At 39.0% G+C, this 19,734-nt stretch overlaps 1 protein-coding gene across 1 annotated transcript in view; it reads left to right on the forward strand.

Annotated features, from left to right (window-relative positions):
- igfn1.4 (immunoglobulin like and fibronectin type III domain containing 1, tandem duplicate 4) overlaps positions 1 to 19,456 on the forward strand; it is a 34,537-nt gene extending 15,081 nt beyond the window's left edge. Inside the window, exons 10-22 of the mRNA XM_076269180.1 lie at positions 213 to 485; positions 601 to 891; positions 11,032 to 11,156; positions 11,324 to 11,465; positions 11,582 to 11,875; positions 11,987 to 12,286; positions 12,605 to 12,784; positions 15,200 to 15,328; positions 15,494 to 15,573; positions 17,072 to 17,264; positions 17,356 to 17,649; positions 18,067 to 18,387; positions 19,452 to 19,456. Of these exons, the coding sequence (XP_076125295.1) occupies positions 213 to 485; positions 601 to 891; positions 11,032 to 11,156; positions 11,324 to 11,465; positions 11,582 to 11,875; positions 11,987 to 12,286; positions 12,605 to 12,784; positions 15,200 to 15,328; positions 15,494 to 15,573; positions 17,072 to 17,264; positions 17,356 to 17,649; positions 18,067 to 18,387; positions 19,452 to 19,456 (2,627 nt within the window). The remainder of the gene's footprint in view (positions 1 to 212; positions 486 to 600; positions 892 to 11,031; positions 11,157 to 11,323; positions 11,466 to 11,581; positions 11,876 to 11,986; positions 12,287 to 12,604; positions 12,785 to 15,199; positions 15,329 to 15,493; positions 15,574 to 17,071; positions 17,265 to 17,355; positions 17,650 to 18,066; positions 18,388 to 19,451) is intronic.
- The last annotated feature ends 278 nt before the right edge of the window (positions 19,457 to 19,734 follow it).

Consider the following 19,734-nt stretch of genomic DNA (forward strand, 5'->3'; position numbering starts at 1 on the left):
TAAGACTCCTTAAAATAAGTCAAAGTCTTCTTAAATTAAGTCAAAATGTTCTTTTGAGAGGGTGCTAGGTAAGTCTTTTCATACTAAAAACAATACCAAATAGATTTAATCTTAATATAAAATTAATAACACTTGGTTAGAATTTTTTGCAGTGTACTGGCTGACTACACTGTCCTTTAATTTCATCTATCTACATTTTTTCTCTATATTAGTTCCCTCGGTGGACTTTTTGGTCAAAATACAAGAGGTTAAAGCAATGGAGAGAGAGGATGCTGTCTTTGAGTGTGTCTTATCAAATCCATTCTCAAAGATCAACTGGTTTGGAAAGAATGCTGCTCTGGAAGCAGGAGAAAAGTTTGACATTGAAGTGTCTGAGGACAAGCTCGTCCACAGATTAGTGGTCAAAGACTGCATGATGGTGGACAAAGGAATATACGCAGCTGTTGCTGGAATCAAGTCCTGTAATGCATTTCTGGTGGTAGAGGGTAAGTATCAGTTTCTGGTTGTTTGTTGTTTGCTGTGGTTTGTTTCTAACCACATTATTTGGAACAGAATGTTCAGAAAGTTTTATCATCGTGCCTCGTGTGTATCCTTTCACAGCCGACAAAGACCCAGCTCTGCATGGTAAAAAGAAGACACGGAAGACCACTAAGGCAGGTGGCTCAGGTCTTGACCTGGAAAAGATTGCTAAGGAGCAGCAAGACAAACTCCAGAAAGACAGGGCAGAGAGAATAGAGGCAGTGAAAGCTGCAAAGGAGGCCACAGTAGCTGACGGTTCGGGATCAGGATCAGGGTCAGCAGCACCAGAGCCAAAGTCGGATGCTGACTCAGGCGCCGGTTCTGGAGGCGGTGGTGACTTGACAGAAAAAGCGGCTGATGACGGTGCAGCAGGTGAGACCTTTTTCAATCATGAGACTAGAATTGCCATAACTGTTGTTAGTCATATTAGTCATAATACAGTGGAACTACCTATTTGCAGTTTGATTATTCACTGTATTATATATATATATATATATATATATATATATATATATATATATATATATATATATATATATACTATTATAATTATACTATAATTTGTGTTCAATGCATATCCTTTAGTAACCTTTATCTGATTCATCATTAATTCCAAACCTGTTGAAGCAATCATGTAAGCAGCTGTCAACATGTCTATGTATGACAATTACTAATAGGACACTCAAAGACCGTCAAAGACGGCTCAGCAGTCGGTTTAGGGTCTGAATCACAACTTGGGGCTCCAGCTATGGGTAAGATGATTGAGACTGTTTTTTTGGCTGCATGGATGCCATTACTCAATCATGAAAGCCATTTGAAAAATAATGGCTTTTCTTGCTTTGGACAGTGTTTCATGACTCTACATCTCTTCATGACTATGAAGAATAAGAGTAACAATAGCAATCGTATCAATGGTGCGGTTAGCACAATGCTACCTACTAAACAAGCTTGCTCACACTCTTCCTTTAACTTTTCGATAGCTGCTAAACTGATAGCAATTTGATAGCAATGTTGATTAGATATTCATTTTAGTGCTCATGCTAACTACTAAATAAGCTTGCACACAATTTTATTTTAACTTTTTGATAGCTGCATAAAGAAAGGGCAATGTTGATTGCACATTCATTTTAGTGCTCATTTCAGACAAAAATAAATAATAAAAAACAAGATATACATACACTCACACACACATGGTAATGCACAGACACATGCATTCACACATATTAATGTATAGTAAATTAAGTACAATGACATAACTATAATGATATATGTAATTAGTATACATGCTGTACACACCCTCTTAATCAGAGTAAGCACTAGGGCTGTGTAAAATAATTTAAAATATGTGAATAACCGACAGTGTTATTCGGTTATTATTCGGTTATTCATGTTGCCAACAAGGCTATTTTGTGGGTGTGTTATTGAGAGCATAAGGTGGATAGCCTCTGATCTTTCTGGTACAGTATTGTTTAGCAACGAATATCTACTAATACAATGAAAAAACAGTCCTTCATTAGACTGTGAATTCTGTGGTCTCCCTTTTATTTCCTGTTTATTTGTCTGCATTGTGTAGGCTGCACTTTCAAACACATTACAGAACAAAGAAAATGGGAGACCGTCTCATCCATTGTTTATTGTGACTGCAAGATTCCAGCTTAATTAACAGTGACACGGTAGCAAAATTTCTACCATGATAGCGTTACTTCTATGCTATGCTATATTATGCCACCGTGGTGCCACAACTTCCGCGATTCTGTGCATTTTAGAATAACCGAATGGGGATATTAATATTCAAATATCTCAAACGGTTAAGCAATTATTCAACTATCCATGCACACCCATAGTAAACATGAGAGCTTATAAGGGGAGAAAAGCAAAAGAGCACAGGGAATGAAGATAGCAGAATCAGAAGAGTATGTCAAGTACTAGTGAAGACATTCTCTGAAATATAATACAAATTTCCATAATTCAGACAAAAACACAACACCTCTTATCTGATGAATGAGCACTAACATGATGTGTTGTTTTTTTGAGATTATGTTTATTATTAAGCTATGCCTTTTGCATGTTGCTATTGCTTGTTGCATTTGTTTGTTGCTTTTATCTTCTCTTCATACATCAGGGCAAATCATGAGACTAGAATTGCTATAATTGTTGTTAGTCATATTAGTCATACAGTGGAACTACGTACTTGCAGTTTGACTGTTTACTGTATATAATTAATTTGTGTGCAATGCATATCCTTGTATAACCTGATACATCATTAATTCCAAACCTGTTGAAGCAATCATGTAAGCAGCTGTCAACATGTCTATGTATGACAATTACTAATAGGACACTCAAAGACCGTCAAAGACGGCTCAGCAGTCGGTTTAGGGTCTGAATCACAACTTGGGGCTCCAGCTATGGGTAAGATGATTGAGACTGTGTTTATGGCTGCATGGATGCCATTACTCAATCATGAAAGCCATTTGAAAAATAATGGCTTTTCTTGCTTTGGACAGTGTTTCATGACTCTACATCTCTTCATGACTATGAAGAATAAGAGTAACAATAGCAATCGTATCAACGGTGTTAGCACAATGCTACCTACTAAATAAGCTTGCACACACTCTTCCTTGAACCTTTCGATAGCTGCTAAATTGATAGCAATTTGATAGCAATGTTGATTAGATATTAATTTTAGTGCTCATTTCAACAAGAACAATATAAAGATACACATACACTATATTGCCAAAAGTATTGGCTCACTTGCCTTGACTCGCATATGAACTTATCCAAACATCCCCAAACTGTTCCTACAAAGTTGGGAGCATAGAAGTTCCTTTCACTGGAACTAAGGGGCCAAGCCCAGCTCGGGGATGGCCCCTTCCTGTTCCAACATGACTGTGCACCAGTGCACAAAGCAAGGTCCATAAAGACATGGATGACAGAGTTTGGTGTGGATGAACTTGACTGGCCTGCACAGAGTCCTGACCTCAACCCGATAGAACACCTTTGGGATGAATTAGAGTGGAGACAGAGAAAGGCCTTCTCGTCCAACATCAATGTGTGACCTCACAAATGCGCTTCTGGAAAAATGGTCAAAAAATCCCATAAACACACTCCTAAACCTTGTGGAAAGCCTTACCAGAAGAGTTGTTAAACTGCAAAGGGTGGTCCGACGTCATATTAAACCCTATGGATTAAGAATGGGATGTCACTTAAGTTCATATGCGATTGAGGTGAGCCAATACTTTTGGCAATATAGTGTACATTCACTCTAACACATACACAACACATACACAACACACACACACACACACACACACAATATATATATATATATATATATATATATATATATATACACTATATTACCAAAAGTCAGTTATACAGTGACGTATAACTATAATGACTGCTATGTTAACATATCCACAAGGCCAGACATGGTGGGATTGTTATGGGTTGGGTTACAGTGCACAAACTGGGAGTACAAATGCTGTACACATCTAAGGAATGGGCACTAAAATAATGTGTTGCCTCCCTACAGTGTTTTTGTTGTATTATTATTAAGCTATACCTTTTGCATGTTGCTGTTGCTTGTTGTATTTGTTTAGTATTTTGTCACATTGTGCTTGCTTTTATCCTCTCTTAATTTGTTTGTGTTTTAAAACATTTGTGCAGAAATACAGATCAGGGCTAGCCTGGAAATCCAGACCCAAATCTAGAAAGATTTAGGGTCTGGCTGTGAGTAATGAAAATGGCTCAACTCGAGGGCAGGCATTTGAAAATATCACTGCACGCAATTGGATAACACTACAGAACAATATATCAATCAGAACAATACATGGAGTGACGTATCCATAGCAACAAAAACAAGTTTGTTTTGGAGAATAGTTTTACTGACCAGCGGAGCTAACTGGTAGATTAGACTCTTGCCATATCCAATCGGCAAAACAGCAAAAATGTCCTCTGTTTAACTCGCCTCAGGCCCGCCTATATCAGATACACCGATGTGATTGGTGCAGCTTGGCTGCATCGGCATGAGCATCATTACTGATTGTCAGAGTGACTCGCTGAGCAAATTCAAATTGTGCTCTCGCGAGAACTCTGGATTTCCAGGGTACCTCAGGGCCAATCAGGAGACTAGAATTGCTATAATTGTTGTTAGCCGTATTAGTCCTAATTCAGTGAAACACTATGATTTGTGTGCTCTTTAATTGCAAACTTATTGAAGCAATCATGTAAGCAGCTGTCAACGTATCTATGTATGACAATTACTAATAGGACACTCAAAGACCGTCAAAGACGGCTCAGCAGTCGGTTTAGGGTCTGAATCACGACTTGTGGCTCCAGCTATGGGCAAGATGATTGAGACTGTGTTTATGGCTTCATGAGTGCCATTACTCAATTATGAATGCCATTTGAAAATAATGGCTTTTCTTGCTGTGGACAGTGTTTCATGACTACATCTCTTCATGACTATGAAGAATACTGTAAGAATAACCATAGCAACAGTATTAGCCATGGTAGCACTATGCTACTTAATACATTTGCACAGTTTTTCTAGTGTTCATTTCACAAAAAAAGTAGCCTGGGTGTTCCCATGCTGCCTTGCGCGCGATTTGATTCACGCTGCTAAGGCAGCCTGGAGACCATGGAGCAAATTTTCGCCTGAGATAGGGGACCAATCACAGAACAAGGGGGAAAGCAAGACGATGATGAGCTATGCACAGACGCATTTGATAGACATCCGTGGCACCCAATAAACGGATCTGGGCATTTTTTTCAAATACGAGAAAATGAACGTTTGGTTTCCAGACCACGTCTCATTGAGAAGTGGTGGCGCTAGCCAGGCTACAAAAAAAGTGATACATACATTATTTCACACACACACACACAAACACACACACACACACACACACACACACACTTATTACCTGAGGAATGGACACTAAAATAATGTGTTGTTTTTTGTATTGTTGAGCTATGCCTTTTGCAGTTTGTTGCTTGTTGTTGCCTTGAATTGTTTTGTCTTTTGTCACTTTGTGCTTGCTTTTAGTTTCTCTTCATGTATTTGCATTTGAAAACATTTGTTCAGAAAACACATCAGGGCCCGGTTTCCCGAAACCTTAGTTATATCTTAAGCTCTACCTTAAAGCAGCACCATGCATGTTTTTACCTAAATATAACAGCTTTGAAGTCATTTTGATGGTAAACGTAATAGGGAGAATCGCGCCCCTAGCATAAAGGGCAGTTCCCCGTAGGCTGCAATTTGGCTGTCAGCGGTGGAATAATGAATCGTGACAAATTATCTGGTCAGTAGATATGGTGATAATAGATATAATAGTAGATTTAGGGCCCTATCATGACAGTCAAAAGCGCATCGTCACTCGTCAAAAGCTTATTCAAATTTAGTAGGATGTGTCCAGTCCACATTGGGAGGGTTTTCGTTATCAAACGTCGAGCGCATGGCGCAACAAGGTGTTCCTAGGTCAGGGGTGGGCAAACTGCGGCCCGCGGGCCGGATCCGGCCCGCCGAGCATTTTCATCCGGCCCGCCGAGAATTTAATTTGGTTATCAGGCTGGTTTGACTGGCACACGCTAGGAGCGGTTCACAGCCGAAGAGACCGACGTTCTCGTCAGGGTTGTAAAAGACAGAGAAGTGGCATTGTATGGGGATGGGAGAAATCCCCCCAAATTAGCTTCGGGCGTGGGAGGAAATTGCAACAATTGTTTCATTTTCCTCTTTGACAAAATGTAAATAAAGAAACAAAAAGTTTTGGGCTCATTCTCATTGAATCACAAGGTTATGAATGCATGGTGATATTTTTGCAATGTAGTCTAACTATTACATAGATTACTTTGCTTACCTCACTATAGACGATGCAGCTCTTCTGTCAGATAAGCTCTCCTCTCCCGTGCTGCTGCTGGGAAATTTGGGTTAAATGGCATCGGCACATGCAGTTCAACATCACGTCTCTAATATTTCTCATTTATGTCATTAAAACATCCATGATTCATGGAAATGTTGTGTAAAACTTGTGTAAAACACAACTTTTTGCAGACTGTACTGTAAAGTGCCTCCTGACCTATCCAAACATCGGAAGCGTATCTTCAATATGCCGAACGTTTGTTCAATTACACTGCGTGTTTGTGTGTGTTTTCGATTAAATATCATTGCCAGGAGATGGCAGACATCTGTGACAGCCTGACAGGTAGGTCTGTCTGGGCCGGCAGACACTCTCCCTCTACACGTCTACTACTCTGCCCCAAGACGCAGTCTACTCCATCTCACTTTGCAATAGGAAAATTATGAGCAAGCGCAACTTAAAGGTGCTATAAGCGATTATAACACGGTTTCTAAGCTAAAACATTTTTTGTCACATACAGCTAACATCACCTCACCACCCGCTAGCTTTCTGTGCCCCAAATAAACTGTAAATAACCGTGGTCTCCGTGGACAGCCTAGGTTCCAAAAACGGCATAAAACAACTTGGGAAAACCTTGCCCATAAAAACATAACAAACTGTTTCAGCAAATCACTGACGAGATGCACGTTTGGAAGAGTTTCAATTGCACGGAAGGGAGGGGGAGGGAGTAGCGAGCTAGCTCTCCATTTTGTTTGAATGTCAACAGAAGTGACGTTACCCTGCATCGCTTATAGCACATTTAACCGTGTTGTGCACACGCTACATCATGGCCAAGCATACGCCCTTAAAATAGCATCTGAATAACACGCCACTGACTATAGACTAGGTTTTTCCTGGTCTGTGGCGGAATTATTTTCTGACACTGCAAAATAGCACCAGGGAACGTTTGCGCCGGAACACGCCTCTTCTTTTCGCTGAACCACCCCCGAATTTACCAACGTGCGTCTGTGGAGGGAAAAGCCCGCTGTGCGTTGGATGCAAAATAGGAATGATACATGTGATACATACAAAGTCAATTGTGCTTGAGTGCATAAAGTGGCAGTGCATCAGTTAAACAGCATCAAGTATTTCTTAACAGCATCAGTATGGGCATCCGTGGCCTACTTGTTAGGGAATTGGACTTGTGACTGAAGAGTGGTCGGTTCGATCCTTGACTGGTAGGAAAAATGTGGGTGGGGTGAGTGATTGAACAGTGCTCTCCCACATCCACATCCACGGATGAGGTTCCCCTTAAACAAGGCACCTAACCCCCAACTGCTCCCCGGGTGCCAGGATTAAGACGTGCACTTAATGCCAAGGAAGACGTACATATGTGTTGCATTAGTCAACATTTTCTTCTTCATTTAATAAAAAGGAATAATGTAATAAAACAGCAGAATAAATACATTTGCTTTATTTTATTTAATATCTATAAAATGTGATTTCTTGTTGATATTTTCATTACCAACAAGTTTGAGAACCCCTGTCTTAAGGCATACCTTGTGTGAGTATTAAACAGTTTAAAGCATATGAGACAGGAAAACAGTGTTTTAATGATATTTAAATGTAGTGTGGCTCGTCATCGACATGCGTCTTTGCTTTCCCCGATGTAATGCTACAATTTGATTATTAAATACAAGTTGAACTCAGGACGGAATTCATTCATTTTGTAGGCTACAGTTTGCTGGTTAGCCTACACATACATACAACCTGATAAGCTATGTGTAACGTTTCTAGATGGGACAATGCTCTGCATTAAAACAAGCTACGTTCAAATTTATGTTGGCATGGAATGTTTTATTTGTCAAAGAATAACCGAATGACCAAACTCACTAGCCTACTACGCACGCCTGTTAGAGACTGACTGAAACTAAGTAACTTAAACAATAGAACTGGGAAGGAGGGAATAATAACTGTTAAATTGCATAAAACACATAGCCTACAAAAGTGGATGGATTGCCTTTTTCATGAACATCGCCTAAAATAGCCTTATCATCACATAACCCTAATGGACTAATTATTTGTTCTATGTTTGAGTTTAATTGAGTCTGTTTAAAAAATGTTTACTATCCACTGTTCATATGTTCATACTTTAGGAATGGAGAGGGGTTTGTATTGTGTTAAAAACGTTCTCAATGTATAAATAGAGTTTTTTGCAACTTCAATTAATGTTGAAGTTGTTACAAACAAAGTATTAGTAAGGGTAAGGTACCGAAAAAAGTACCGTTGAATACTGACACCAAATCTCAGGCACCGGTACCGATATTGGTTCAAATGTGATCGGTACCCAACCCTAATGAGGATGGGTATGGCATGATAATGACTTGGGTCAGGTTTCCCAATAACATTACTAATAACAAACATGTTACGAAGGCCTTAAGTTAGCCATAATAACTTTCGCTTTTGAGACAGACACAACATTACACTCAGACATAAGCTCAGATGGTGCACTCCGCTCCTGATGCCCATGAAATTACAGAAATTTAGCACCGTTCGATTTTGACGTGAACCAATACTCGGTAATACCGACCAAATTCGGTATCGGTAAAGGTACAGTGTTCGGTACCCAACCCTAATCCTTATAAAAAAAATTACACATTCTATTGCCTGTCTGACATGTCTCTTGTCTTGAAATAGGGTGCCAGCACTGAATTTAAGTAATAGCTTTCAACCCATTAAGTAGTTCACAAGAAGTGCATAATTTTAGGCAATATTTTGATGAAAACTTTGCTGTTGAACCCAATGCTAAAGAACATCTAGCTCAACAGCCACAATTAGACATATCAGAGCAAATCTCTAAAAAGCATTACATTTGAAAATAACAAGCCACAATGGCATTATCAATTTGATGACATTAAAGGGGGTAAGGGAGATGGATCAGACGCTGATGGGGCTCAGCTGGGCTCAGGCACTGATGGATCTGGGTCCCAAATCAAAGGTGCTCCTTCTGGTAAGAGACCACAAAGGCAACCTGTGCACGGGTGCAACTACAACTACTAGTGAATTATACAACCATCTGGTGGTGTTCTTAACAATTATTATTAACTTATATAAGTAATACAATAAGTATGTAATGATCAAAAACTGCTCATTATGTAAAATTGTACTAATATCTACTGTATGTCACTGAATAATAGAAGTTTAAAAGCAACTAATGACAAATCCTACAATTAATTCAATTACAGTGTTCAGACAGTGTTGCCACACTCCATCAGTCAGTCTGTTTGTTTTAGGCTATTCGCATGGTTAGTGGTCACCTTATTCAGTAGACTTTTAGTACTAAAATGCTTTGTGAATTACTCTATGTCAAAAAGGAGGAGTAGGAGTTCTAGGATCAGTATAATTAGTATAATGGACATTTTTGTTTTTACAATATCCATGATATTATCAAAACATTGTTGCACCCCTAACTAAATTATATCCCTTGGTTAATTCTCAGTTAACTGTAGAGTGTTTAGATTGGTGACCATTGACCATTGTACAGTAGCATTTGTAAATGATACTACATATATTGTGTCTCACCTAGGGCTACACTGTCATGGACATCCCTGTAACAAATACATTATTTTACATATTAATCAACTCAGCCAAATGAAATCATAATAATAATGATGATAATAATAACAACAACAATAATAATAACAATAATAATAATAACTCCAGACATACACAACCAGTGAAAAGTTTGGACTCACCTACTCATTTATAGGTCTTTCATTGTGATTTGTTTTACATTGTAGAACAAAACTGAAACTTTTTTTGATTACTGTTACTGGCATCAAATTCAAAACGAACAAATATTCTCCATGAAATAGTCAACATTTTCATTTTCAACATTTGATATGTTGTCTACAGTATGTCCTTTTGGCTGCTAAATATGGTTTTACGAGATTTGTATATTATCACATACTGTTTTTATTTGCATTTTACACAATGTCCCAACTTTTTATGATTTGGGGTTGTACATGTTGAACACTTGTTTCCTTTTCGTCATGTTAATCGTCATGTTTTTTTGTGTGTCCAAACTAGTGACTAGAAGGGCAACTTTTAATCCACTCTTTAAGTCCAATCTTTCTTCACTAATGTCACTGGTGTGTGGTGTATGTTAGGTAACAAAATCACATTTGACATTTATCTATGGTGCTTTTTGGATGAGCTTCCTCAATGTGCTTGTGTGCTACCAATTAACTCTAATTGTATGTCTTTTTTGGTAGACTAACAAAAAATATTTGCTAAATATGTTATTTGCTACATATTATTGCTGCCACTATTTTTTCTTGCAATCTATGTATGTATCGCCAAGGATATAACTTCATAAGTTCTAACTATCTGCATTGTTGTAGGCTGTAACGTAATCACTGACAAGAAGCCACATTTTGTCAGTGAAAAGATATGTACCAAGCAAACTCTGTACATTGCACATAGTAATCATAAGGGTTTCCAAAAATCATTTCACTCATGCCAACTTTACAGCTAATTACATTTGTTATGCTTTTAAACATTACAGTATTTTCCAGGTACAATTAATACAACATAATGGTTAATTAATTTATGTGAGGCTGACATATATCCACTGAAGAACAAAAAGATTTAACCTATTTACTTTTGTACTACCTAGATGAAAAAGTAAGCCTCACTCAGGGGTTGTCAGATGCATATGCAATCCGTGGCAAACCAGTGGAAATGGCTTTGACTCTTAGCAGTGACAAAGCTGAAGGAACCTGGTATAAAGATGGGGAGAAGGTGAGCTCTAACTAAGTAAAGACTAAATGTATTTTCTGTGTTAAATGCAACTGCCAAATACACATACCCTTACTTTACTCTAAGCAATAACCAAAAAAAGTGCACATTACTGCAAAAAGCATATTTCATGCCTTTAATATTAAAGGCAGTGTGCATATTCTTTTTAGCTGTCCAGTGAAGCTGGAATGGAACTTAAAAAGGATGGTGCCATTCATAAACTGATGATCCAAAGTGCTAAGGATGATCATTCAGGACAATACAAATTTGAAACGGCAGACATTAAAACAGAAGCATCTTTAACAGTTGGAGGTAAGGATACATATTTCCAGAACATAACTATCTTTTATCACTGCAGAGGAAAAAACCCTCCATGATACTCCATGATACCCTCCATTAATTTCATACCTTTCATTTTGGATTCACAGATGTGCCTGAATTTGACCCCGATGACCTACATAAGTTCTCAAAGCCAGTGATTGTGAAGGTGGGCCAGAATGGCTCATTCAAGATGCCATTCGAACCTCAAGAGAACCTTGAAATCAAATGGTTCAAAGATGGTGTTGAACTGAATGATGGAGGGGGAGTCAAGATCCAGAGAGAGCTCAATCACAGCCGTCTTCTAATGAAAGACTGTATTCGCAGTGACGGTGGAGAAATCAAGATTAAACTCAAAAACCCATTTGGTGAAATTGAGGCCACTTCAAGACTCATTGTGCTAGGTGAGAAGCATAATAAGTGGATTTCAGGAAAAAATAAAGCAACTTTTTCTATGGTGTTTTCCATCATATAAGTATCACATGAGAATTGTATTTGTCATTTACATCCAAAAGACAAGCCAGGGCCACCAGAAGGTCCAGTGGAGGTTGTTGAAAGCACATCCACTGTTATTGAGCTGCAGTGGAAACCCCCAAAAGACGACGGTGGCTCAGCAGTGACAAACTACATCATAGAGCGACAGCAAGTGGGTCAGCCCATGTGGAAAAAACTTGGAGATGTTACAGCAGACCGATTGACGTTCAGAGACCGTAACGTCATACATGGAAAGAACTACATTTACCGCATTTATGCCGAGAATCCCGAGGGAATCGGGGAGCCGCTGGTGACAGAGAGCACCATGGCAGGAACCCTGGGTATGCATGAGCTAATCAAATTAATAAACTGAAAACTCATTCAGAAGTTTTAGAGTCTATTCATTCAAGGCACATTGCAGGTATGTATTGGTTTACATGTACTGTAAAGTGATGTTACAACTATAATCTAGGAGATTCTATAAATCTATGGATGGCACACTTGCTTAACAATGCTAAAGGTCAGATGGTTAATTATATGCTATATTATTATATATGAATTGTTATGCTTTGGATGAGTACCAAAGAACTGATGAAAGCATGTGAAATATCTGGTCTGGTATTACACTCTCAATCACTACTCTCTTCATTTTTTTACAGTGTTCCCGGGTCCACCATGCGCACCAAAGGTAGAAAGTGCTTTCAAAAACTGCATCAATTTGAAGTGGGAACCTCCACTCCAGGACAGCGGAACACAAATCCTTGGATACCAATTGGAAAAACGCAAGAAAGACACACAACAGTGGATCGCTCTGAACCCAGTGAATGAGCCTATTGAAGGTATCCATGAACAAGAACCCAGACAGTTCAGACTTCAGTTATTTACACATTCATTGACTTCTGATTTCAATATTTGAGGATGTGAAAATTAGGGCTGCACGATATATCTAAAATCTATCGTTATCGCGATATCAACACTTGCGATGGACATACCGCAAAGATTACTTAATTTTCGATAAATTCGATACATTTTCTGTGCCGTGCGCATTCCATACAGTCTATGGTGTATTCACATTCTGAATGTCAACATATTTTACCAAACTGATGCTGTCATGCAGCCCAAGAAGCCCGTCCCCTACCAGTTTAGGTGTGTGGTGTTTTGGGTGTTGAAGCGGGAGCTAAGTCGTGATGGCTTAAAATAGTGAGTCGAGCGAGGTAGGCTACACTTGGGTGAAGAGGAATTAGTGACTAAAAGGAAAAGCACGTCTGTTATATGGGAATATTTTGGTTTTATGAAGAATGCCGTGTTATTTCTGTAATTATACATTTACCCCCCTCCCCCCCCCAACCCTACAGTGTATGCTTGCAGCAAGCAGAATGAAAAAAAAAAACATTAAATATACTGCTCAAAAAAAAATTAAGGGAACACTTCAATCATACACTGAATCACTCTGACACTGGTTCTGAGCACAAGTAAAACTTTTGAGGCGAGTGTTTTATTTTGCAAGAACTGTCAGACATTCTGTGAATGTAGTTTGAGAATGGAGAAAAGGGTGGAAGGTTTCAAAATATGTGTGGAAAACCTTTATTGAGCAGTATATTTAAATATCGCAAATTATATCGTTATCGCAGTACTTAATAATGTTATCGCATATCGCATGTTTTCCTAATATCGTGCAGCCCTAGTGAAAATCCAATATGGCACAGCATCCATCAGATGAGTTCTGATTAACGTGGGTCATGTTAATTTTTCTGGTAGCCTACACAAAGGCTCTCATTTATAGATAATAAATGATGTGATAAGTTGAGAAGAGTCAAGATGAAAGATACACTCCCCTCCCTTTTCTCTAAGAATGCTTGAGTACTGCCTGTAAACATCTTCCTGTTATGAGTTAGACACTCACCGGCCACTTTATTAGGTAGCCCTACACCTTGCAAGTACCGGGTTTGACCTCCTTTTGCCTTCAGAACTACCTTAATTCTTTGTGGCATAGATTCATCAAGGTGCTGCAAACATTTGCCCATGCGAAATGTAGCCTCAGGTTATTAGCTGACAGTTTTAGTTCGGTTTGAATTTCAGCAGATCCTCTGGACCATGTTTACATGCCCAAATGCATTGTTTTGTTACAATGTGATAGACTAATGAGCAGTTGAACAGCTATACCTAATTAAGTGGCCATAAACAATTTTGGACTATGTAATTTTGGACAATTTTGAACACTATACATTTTTGCTATACTGGCACATGTGGAGGGACGAATGAAACACCTGTTTCTATTTTCCCGACTGATATATAAACCCCAGATAGTGGAAACCCCGTTATAATCACCCACTTTGGATATTGGAGCTTACCGACTGTGCATCTTCAGTTTTAACTTGACATGAAGTCATAATCCTATAGACTACTTCATTCGAATCTGTCCATTTCTTTCCAACTTGACCGAAGTCATCCATACACAGACGTCTACATTTGCACTATTGTCGAGCAGCATAGTTTATATTATCTTGTCTCTTGATTAATTTGTAATGGATGCTGGTATTGTTTGCCAGTCTCTCTACTGTATTCAAAACTGCAGGTGTCTACAGCTTTGTTAGCATAGATAAATTGATATTATGAGAAGCAGATGCCATTGAAACTTTCTTTCTCAATAGTGAGTTTAATTAAAGTTAAATTATGAATCTATACACCTCAAGCACGTCTTATAAACCTCTTTATAAACAAACCTTAAAGCAAAAGTTACATTTTGTTAAGTCAATTCTTTGTTGGTCTATGTAATGACACACCATTTTTACTGTAGGCCTTCACTATTCAGTCACCATGCTTACGTTTCGTTTACGTTTCATGCTTACGTTGTGTTCTTTCTGGATTTAAATGCCATTCAGAAGGTCAATGATAAAGTCCACGTTCCAAGTTTTCATATCAACTTAAATTAACGAGGTGGTGGATCAGTCTGGTTCTATTTGAAATAAACCATGCCTCTTTCATAAGGCCGCCTTGATTTTGAACTTGCGCACTGTGGGTGTGACAGAAGCGGGAATGGGAGAAGGTGCGTAACACAGAAGTGCGTAACTGAAGCGTGTAAAAAAAATGCTTGCGCGCGAATGGGAGAATTCCCCCCATAGTCTTTATCTATAATAAAATTACTTGGCTGGTCCAAAACATTGAAATGTGGCAAGCTCAAAAATGAAGAAAGCAGAAAAACTTTTCACAGCACTGTAAATCACCCTTCCACTTATCGAAATATTCTCTTACAGGCCTGAAATATGCTGTCAAAGATGTATCGGAGGGATCAGAATATGAATTCAGAGTTGCAGCCATCAATGTGTCAGGGGCTGGAGATCCAAGTCCTCCCTCTCAAGTGGTGGCCGCAAGAAACCCTAAGAGTATGTAATACACTACAGTAATTTGATGCTTTGCATTTGTGCATGGCAACTGATTGAGCAAAAGTATGTCTTGTTTACAGTTGTTTATTTTCTGAATATGTAAAAAATGGATCTAAAAGCTATGTCGCTGTACATACATTTAACATTTTTTATTATTTATTTCAGTGAGACCACAATTTCATAGCCCAGAAGATTTCATGGTTATTAGAGCAGGAAATTCCCTGAGAATCAAGATGACTTATGAGGTAATGATGTTGGATTTAAAAACTCTTACAAAATTAAATTTACATATAGCAGATGCTTTTTCCAAAGTGACATACATATATCAAATATATTACAAGGGCATTGTTATATTGTCCCTGGAGCAACTCAGGGTTAAGTGCCTTGCTCAAGTGCACAACAGTGGAAGCCGGGAATTGAACCCACAACTTTCCTGGCTACTACGTGCTAGCCCAGCTCCTTAAAACCATTATGCTACCACCACCCTGAAACATATCTTTCACCCTTAGAACGGGCATAATAATCACAAGAAATAGCTAAAAAGAAACATAACCATCCATTGCTCTCAACTTGTTAGCAGCCAGAGGTCATAGCATGTCAGTGCATTAAGACACTGGACCACTTTAGCTTCTTGAAAAACTTACTTAGTAAGGTAACAGCTTTTGAAGCTGTTACAACATTGATGACACATGTGGTGATGCTTTTCTGATCAGCAGCTCAAAATCTACACCGTGCACCCACTGAGCCCGGGACTAAGGGACTGAGCAAAACCGCCTAGTGTGTGGTAAATCACATATAAAAATAAAGAGAACTCACATTTAACAAAATTTGCATGGACACTTAAATCATGAAGGAAAATCTCACAAAACAGATCATTTCTTCTTCTTCTTCTACTTCTACTTCAAAAAAGGTGTCTGAAATTCATGAACTGTTGTCTGCTACAACAGCGGCACTCGGGGAGCAGTGAGTGGTTAGGTGCCTTGCTCAAGGGCACTTCAGCCGTTCCCACTGGTCGGGGCTCAAACCGGCAACCCTCTGGTTACAGGTCCGGAGTGCTAACCAGTTGGCCACGGCTGCCCGTGAATATACTAGTATACTTACAATATAATGGTAAAATGTAGAAATAGGCTATATTTACAAGTTGGTACTTGATACAGCAATTTGGTGATCAGCAATCCATACACCACCAAGGTAGCCTAGAAATCTAGACGCGCCCCTAGCGGCAGCAAATTACATTTGCTGCCAGGGCTAGTCTAGCAACTCTCCGTTGGCTTGTGAGCTCCAGAAATCGAAACTTAATCAGGCCAATGAAATCGTGTATAGAGTCGTTAGGTGGGCTTAACATAATGATTGATGGCAGAGTTGCAACGGTTTGGCTTGAATTCCCTGCTACTTGAAAACAAATAAGAGTTAAGCTTTTATTAAGTTGGCAAACGTTTGAACTAGCCAACTAGCTCCGCTGGTGGGAAACGCATGGGACTCATAGCGCTGCCGCTGTCCTATTGCGTGCAGAGGGAATTTGAAAGACAACTGATTATCCCGCCCCTCGGACTGAGCACTGCTAACGGTGAGTGCCCAGACCCTACATTTTAATGTGGGTCTGGCTCCTCAGGCTACCACCAAGGTGTTCAGGAAGCAAAATCATTGGGGTCCAGTGAATTTGTCAAGCAAATAATTTATTCTTATTTTCGCTATTTTCTGAGCCAGTAGTATACACACAGTGCCCCTTTCCTTCCTTTACAGGCTGAGCCTCAGCCTGATATCACCTGGTTAAAAGACGAAGAACCCATATCTCCATGGATTAACATCTTGAATGTTGAGGGGTCATCAACACTGGTGATTCCTTCATCACAACGCTCAGATTCTGGAATCTACACCATTATTGCCAAGAACTCCAGTGGCTCTGCCAACTTTGATATTGAGGTCAGAGTTACAGGTAAGCATGTTGAAAAATAATTTACAGGCACAGGACAGAACTAGCAAAGAATCACCCTAATTGTAAAAAATCTACCTCCCCTGCAACCTAGATGAACCTAAACAACCAGGTCCAGTGGCATTAGAACAACTTGTCCATGGGAAAGTAATCATCACCTGGGAACCCTCTCCTGACCAGGAGGTGGATGACCGCCTGCACTACATGGTGGCTGAACACGAGTCCAACACCCGTATTTGGCGCACCATTGCTGATCGCCTCTTCTGCAACACCTTCACTGCAAACGTACATTCTGGGAGAGAGTACCATTTCCGCGTCTATGCCAAGAATGACATGGGTCCGTCAGATCCATCTAATTCACCCACATGGGGTGTCAACAGTAATAAAGGTGACTACATACCACACATCTGGGGGAGGGGAAAGCTTCTTTTAACCAGATTTCTTTACATTGAAATACTGTCCATATAGTGAACTGATGGCTTTTACAACATTTTAGACAGCAGTGACACTTGGAATCGTCCACCTACAGAGAAGTTGTAGATCTGATTCAAGTTCAGAATGTAAATTATTGTGGAACAATTACGGAACATTACCTTAACCACAACCATCCCATAGCTATAACTATAAAGGGGATTAGATAACAGTGCGTCAATAGGTAGTTTGCTGATAATCTGAGCATCTGTAGATAGTCTAAAAGGGTCTATCCAAGTAAACTTTGACAGCTTTTACCATGGTGATCTTAACTTACAGAAAACATTTAGAGAATAGTCTAACTAACTTTTTTCCACTTTTGCTTTCCATTCAGTTGCAGCAACAACAAATGTCCCAGTGTCAGTGTCCTTAGAGAGGCCTCCATCCATCATGGTTCCTCTCAAAGTCCATACTCCACCAAAAGGCTACCAGTGCTTCATGACATGTGCTGTCCGTGGCTTTCCCACGCCATATGTCTTCTGGTACCTGAATGACATCTGCATCAATGACAACAAAAACTACTACATCACCAATGCCCATGGCATCTGTTCCATGTACATCCTCAGAGTGAGCGCCACTGACGGTGGAGTGTATAAGGTGGTGGCAATCAACAATTTCGGCACTGCAGAGTGTTCCACTAAAGTCAGCGTCAAAGGTAGGGTCTAACAACATCATCCAACATAAAAATTGTATCTGAAGGGGTTATGAAAATGGCAGTGTAGGGTAATCTGATAATTAACATTTTGGTAACACTTTACTTGACGGGTGAGTTCATAACACATTCATAGCAGCTGTCATAAACTGCACATAAAGCATTCATGACTGTTTCATGAGACATGACTCAACATTCATACCAAACCTTTCATGAATGTGGAAGACAGAACGACAACAACTTGTCAAAATAAAAGTCCAACAATCGCAAAGCAGCATTGCCGTTTTTGTAAACTAGCCTACATTTAGCTGACCCGTATTTGTGTAACCTGGATACCATTCATTTAATTTCTCCAGCCTTTGTAAATATTTCATGAATATTTGTGAATACTTCAATATTTTATGAAGTCTACATCGAATGTCACTTTATTATACAAGTTGTGAAGTATTCACAATCACTGAGTTTAACACTGGGAGGTAAACTAGCCTATATTCAGCTGACACGTATTTGTGTAACCTGGAATGGTTGGACATTCCCAGTAGCAAAAGATGAGAAATCATCTGCAAAGGTTACATTATAAAACAAATAAATTTTTATGAAACAAAAAATATTTGCTTGACCATGTTCTGTCTTTTTGGCACTGGAGTAGCCCATTGACTCAGATATGATGTGATCAGGTAAGAGGTTTGGAAGAAAAACGGCAATGCTGCTTTGCGATTGTTGGACTTTTATTTTGACAAGTTGTCGTCGTTCTGTCTTCCACATTCATGAAAGGTTTGGTATGAATGTTGAGTCATGTCTCATGAAACAGTCATGAATGCTTTATGTGCAGTTTATGACAGCTGCTATGAATGTGTTATGAACTCACTCGTCAAGTAAAGTGTTACCAACATTTTTATAATACCACAGAGATGGAAAAATCGGAAATTATAATATAATCATATGATAAAATCATAGCAGTACAATAGTATATGAAGTCCAGGACACAGGAAGAATGTAAAACAAAGAATATGAGAATTTGATGAGAATTTCTGAATAAAATCTAATGGCTTTTTCTCTGATTTTAGATTGAACCACACCACCAGTGCTGCCAAAGTCAAGAATGTGCCCAGGCCTTAATTGCTGAAATCCTCACAAAGGGAAATGACAATAAATAAATTGTGTGTTTGCAATGTTCTGTGGAATGCTCTGTGTTAGTCTTGAATTTAATAAAAAAATATTTCTGTTCTCTAATTTGCACAGAAAAGTATATATTTAAATTAATTCAAATAAATAATAGTTTTGTCAATACATTAATTGGTGTGGCATTGTGAAAAAGTGCCAAAAATAATCATCTGACTGAAAAATGTT

Source organism: Alosa pseudoharengus, unplaced genomic scaffold (genome assembly GCF_046254945.1).
Source record: "Alosa pseudoharengus isolate Yale_2024_CS ecotype anadromous, Long Island Sound unplaced genomic scaffold, YU_APseudo_1.1 YU_APseudo_1.1_scf_5, whole genome shotgun sequence".
NCBI classification, from domain to species: domain Eukaryota; kingdom Metazoa; phylum Chordata; class Actinopteri; order Clupeiformes; family Clupeidae; genus Alosa; species Alosa pseudoharengus.